Below are 5000 nucleotides of genomic sequence, written 5' to 3'. Positions count from 1 at the left end.
CTCTCTCTCTCTCTCTCTCTCTCTCTCTCTCTCTCTTTCTCTCTCTAACAAGGTAGGATTCTTTCCAGACAAGCTATTTTTTACGAACGCATGCGCGAATGTGTTTATTATACGTATCTAATTCAGACAGTGTTTATGTGTGAATGTACTTTCAATTATTTCCTCTTCGGTATATATCAGTTTACGAGTTTAATTATCAGTTTCCCTGTTAATTAAGTTTGTAATTCCACTCTCGCTACCCAGATCGGGGCCGCTCTAACGAATGGAATTTCTGCAGCTGCAATTTACGAAGGAATACCCAACGTTTATTTGGTGATTAGCATATTATATCGAATAACGCCTTTATTCGCTATACATGTGAATGGTCATTTATTCGCCATCTGTTCACGACGGCACTGTCTTTTATTCGCTGGTGAATATTCATATTTTTTCGCCGGCTCGACCATTCAAATTCAAATTTGTTTATGACACTCTTATCCATTTTAATTCCTCTTCTTTTTTTTAGTGGTTCATTTCGTGTCTCGTCGGTTATCATTGATTTCCTTGTGTTGTTATTGTTGTCTCTAGTACGTTACTTGCGACGTATATTTTTCTCTTTCTCCGAGCGATGTGTAAATTCTGTTACATCTGTCGGTGTTCCTTTGTCTCACTGCGAAAGGCATTAACATTCATTACGCTATTGAACATCCATCCCCATTAAGAAATACATTAATTTATGGTTACATGTTTCTTGAAGCACGGCAACAATAAATGAATAAATGAATGATAATCAAACTGCGCCGGACATCCCGAAGGGTTATCAACTCGAGCTCATATCAACAACATCTGCACAATCTGTTAATAACACAATTTCTTCTTCTTCCTCAGCACCAGCTGCGGATGGCTCAGGCAGGAGGGCGGAGGTTCTCCCCCCTGAGGCTGCCCCTGGGGGCCTCCGGATCGTCCTGGAGGAGGTGCTCCTGGAGGTGCACCACCGTCGTCTTCGTCTGCGTCACTGTCTGCCTCGCCGCCGTCACCACCTTCCTTGCTAGTGAGTATGGGGGTGGGGTGGGGGTGGGGTGGGGTGGGGGTGGGGTGGGGTGGGGGAATGGGTTTAGGTTATGGGAAGAGGGGCGGGGGGGGGGGGGGGGGGGGGTTGGGGGAATGGAAGGAGAAGGGGATTGGGGTGGGGGTGTGGGTGGGTGGGGGGATTGGGGGTGGGGTGTGGTGGGGGGGGTGGTGGGGTGGGTGGGGTGGGGGGTGGCGGTGGGGATGGGGTTGGGGGAGGGAGGGGGGGGGTGGGAGGGGAGGGGGGGTGGTGTGGGGTGGGGGGTGGGTTGGGAGGTGTGTGGGTGGGGTTGGGGGGGGGGTGGGTGGGGTTGGGTGGGTGGGGGTTGGGGTTGGGTGGGTGGGGGAGGAGGGAATGGGGGAGGGAGAAGGGGGAATGGGGTTTAGGTATATACTGGGAAGAGGGGCCGGGGGGGGGGGTGGGGGTGGGGTGGGGGGGGGGTGTCGGGTGGGGGCGGGGGGCGCGGGGGGGAGGGGGACGGGAGGGGGGGAAATGGGTTTAGGTTATGGGAATGCGGAAGAGGAGCGGCGGGGGGGGGGGGGCGGGGGTAGTAGAGAGGTGGAGGAGGATAGTGTGGGCGCTGGGCTGGGGAGAACAGGTAGGATTATGATTTATTGAAGGGCATAAGGGGTGGGGGGTATATGGATGGGTGAGTGAGGGGAGAGAGAGAGTATGGAGAGTAAGAGAGAATGAGGTAAAGAGAGAAGAGAGAGTAAGAGGAGTAAGAGAGGGGAAAAAGGGGGAAAGAAGATAAGATCAAGGAAGAGGAAAGAAGAAGAAAAAGATCGAGGGGGAAATAGAAGAAAATAGGAAGATGGGAGAGATCGAGAGGAGAGAGGAGAGGGAGAAGAGGATGAGAAAAGAAGGAGGTGGGGAGAGGGGGATGGGGGGGGGGTGGGGGAGGTGGGGAGGGGGGTATAGGGGTGGAGGAAGGTAGTAAGTGAAAGAAAAGGAGAGGGAGAGGGGGAATGAGCGAGGAAAGGAGAGGGTATGGAAGGGGAAAGGGAGAGTGAGAGAAAAAGGGAGGAGAGAGAGAGATGAGGAAAGAAGGGGGGTAGGAAGGGATTAATAAAAGTTAGAGAGATGGAGAGAGATGAGGGAGTGGAGGAGAGAGAGGGGAAGGAGGCAGTGAAGGAGAGATGAGAGGGGATGAGAATGGGAGAGGAGAGCGAGAAGTAAGGAGAAAAGGGGGAGGAGGGAGAGAGAGAGAGCCGAGAGGAAGAGAGGGAGAGGAGAGAGAGGGGGAGGAGGAGGGGAAAAGAGAGCAAGAGAGAGAGGTAGGAGAGAGGGAGGAGATAGAGAGAGTGGAGGAGGGAGAAGAGGGGAGAGGGAGAGAGAGAGAGGGAGAGAGAGCGAGGACAGAGCGAGAGAGGGAGGCGGGAAGAGGCTGGTGATAGGGCTGAGGGCTGGGCTCGAGGGGGGAAGAGGGAAGAGAGAGCCCCTCCCCATGGGCGAGGGAGAGAGGGAGAGCGAGAGGATGAGAGGGAATGATGGAGTGTAGAGAGAAGAAGATGAGAGTGGGGGGAGAGAGAGGGAGGGGAGAGAGGAGAAAGAGAGAGATCGAGGGACAGGAGAGTAGGGAGGGGGGAGAGTGAGGAGTGAGGGAGAAGAGAGAGAAGAGAGTGGGGAGGATAATAGAGAGGAGGGTGAGGAGAGAGAGGAGAGGGAGGAGCGAAGAGGGAGGATTTAGACGAGAGAGGAGAGGAGAGAGAGAGAAGAGGTCGGGCGAGAGAGAGAGAGAAGGGGGTGGAGGGGAGAGAGAAGGAGGAGAGAGGGGAGAGAGGGAGAGATGGGAAAAGAGGGAGAGAGAGAAGAGAGGGAAAGAGGAGAAGGGAGAGGGGGGAAGAGGGGGGAGCGAGAGGGAGGCAGGTGAGGAGAGAGGAGAGAGCGTAAGAGAGAGAGTGAGGAGAGAGGAGAGGGGAGAGAGGAGAGAGAGGTGGGAGGGAGAGAGAGAGAGAGGAGAGGGGGAATGGAGGGACGAGAGGAGAGGAGGGGAGAGGAGATAGAAGAGAGGGAGGAGAGGGGAGAGAGAGTTCGAGGAGAGAGAGGAGGAGAGGAGAGTAAGAGGAGGAGAGGGGGAGAGAGAGCAGAAGCATGAGAGGAGAAGGAGAGAATGGAGAACAGAGAGAGAGAGGGAAGCGAGGGAGAGGGAGAGAGATAGGAGGAGAGAGGAGAGGAGAGAGGGAGTTGAGAGAGGGAGATGAGGAAAGAAGAGAGAGGAGAGAGGTGAGAGAGAAGAGGAAGTGGAGCGAGAAGAGGGAGAAGAGTTAGCGTAAGAGGGAGGAGAGAGAGGAGAGGAGGAGAGTGAAGCAGGAGAGGGGAACGGGAGAGAGAAGAGGAGGAAGAGAGAAGAGAAGCGGAGCGGGGAAGGGATGAGGAATGAGAGAGATTGAGGGAGAGAGGGAATGAGAGGTGAGAGAGGGAGAGATAAGGAGGAGAGAGGAGGAGAGGAGAGACCAGAGGGAGAGAGATGGAGATGAGAGCGAAGAGGAGGGCGGGGAGGAAGACGAAAAGAGAGGAGAGGGGGAGGGAGAAAGGGAGGAGGTAGGAGAAGAGGGGAGAGGATGGGAGGAGAGGAGGAGAGAGAGGAGAGGATGAGAGAGTAGAGAGAAGGAGTGAAGAGAGAGAGCGAGAGAGAAGAGAGAGAAGAGAGGGAGGAGAGAAGAGAGAGGATGAAGTATGAGAGCATGTAGACGGGGAGGAGAGAGAGTGGAGAGAGAGTGATGAAGTTGAGGAGGGAGGAGAGAAGAGAAGAGGGGATGAGAGTAGAGGAGAGAGGAAGATGAGGAGGTGTTAGAGAAGGAGGAGGAGGGCTGAGAGAGAGAGGAAGGAGAGAGAATTAGAGCGAGGAGGATAGAGAGGGAGAGAGTGTAGGAGGGTAGAGAGGAGAGAGGAGAGGAGAGGAGAGGATGAGAGGATAAGAGAAGGAGATGGAGACGAGGAGAGAGGAGAGAGTGGGAGGGAGGGGTGGAGAGATGGATGTGAGAAGAGAGAGGGAGAGGAAGACAGGAGAAAGGGAGAGAAGAAGATTGAGAGGACGAGAGAGAAGAGGGAGGAGGTGGAGAGAGGGGGAGGAGGAGAGTGGAAGTGAGAAGGAGAGGAGAGAGAGGAGTGAAAGAGAAGAGGAAGAGAGATGACAGAAGAACGAGAGAGGAGAAGAGGCGAGTGGAAAGAGGAGCAGAGGAGGGAAAAAAGAAAAACGTGAGAGAGAGTAAGAGAAAGAGAGAAAGATCGGGAAAGGAAAGTGAGAAAAGAGAAAGTGAGGGAAAGGAAAGGGGGAAGGGGGAAAGAGGAGAGGAAAGAGAGAAAGGAGATTGATTAGATTAGAGAGAGAGGGGTAAGACGGAGAAGGAGAGATAGAGAGGAGAGAGAGAGAGAGAGAGAGAGAGAGAGAGAAAGAGAGAGAGAGAGAAGAGAGAGACAGGGGGGGGGGGGGGGGGGGGAGAGAGAAGAGAGATGTCGAGAGAAGAGAGATGCGATGAGAGAGAAGAGGAGAGAAGAGTGATAGAGAGAGAAGTAATTAGAGAGTTACGGAGAAGGAGGAGAGAAAAGTTGAGAGAGAAAAGGAAAGAAACGAGAAGAAAGAAAGATGGGAAAAAGAAAAAGTGAAAGTGTAGGAAAGGAAGAGGAGGGAAGAGGAAAGTGAGAAAAGAGAAAAGGAGTAGGTAAGGGGGAATTAAGACATATGGGAGAGAAATGAGAAAGGGGGTAGGGGATGGGGGGAGAGGGTAAAGGGGGATAAGTAGAGGAGGGGGGGGTAAAGAGGGTGGGGTAAGGATAGGGTGGTGAAAGGGGAAGAATTGTGAAAGGTGGAAAGATAGAGAGGGGATAAAAGTGATTAAAGAGTGAGAAAGTTAGATGAGGATAGAGGGGAGGTAGAGGGAGGAGAGAGTTTGGGAGTAAAATAACCCGTGTGGAGTGAGAGGTGAGGTGAAGAGAGGGGAGTTGGGTG

General features: G+C 53.4%; 1 protein-coding gene across 1 annotated transcript in view; it reads left to right on the top strand.

Moving 5' to 3' along the window:
* The window catches only part of LOC122248765 (teneurin-m), a gene marked incomplete in the record, with an annotated part of 310602 nt that overhangs the window by 243624 nt on the left and 61978 nt on the right, over window positions 1-5000 (top strand). Inside the window, 1 exon segment of the mRNA XM_086541859.1 lies at window positions 868-1030. Within this exon segment, the coding sequence (XP_086397985.1) occupies window positions 868-1030 (163 nt within the window).

Source organism: Penaeus japonicus, unplaced genomic scaffold (assembly GCF_977035675.1).
Source record: "Penaeus japonicus unplaced genomic scaffold, GWHDUDI00000001_assembly GWHDUDI00000001, whole genome shotgun sequence".
Lineage (NCBI taxonomy): Eukaryota > Metazoa > Arthropoda > Malacostraca > Decapoda > Penaeidae > Penaeus > Penaeus japonicus.
The sequence above is the reverse complement of the archived record's forward strand: the minus strand, read 5'-3'. Positions and strand labels throughout refer to the sequence as shown.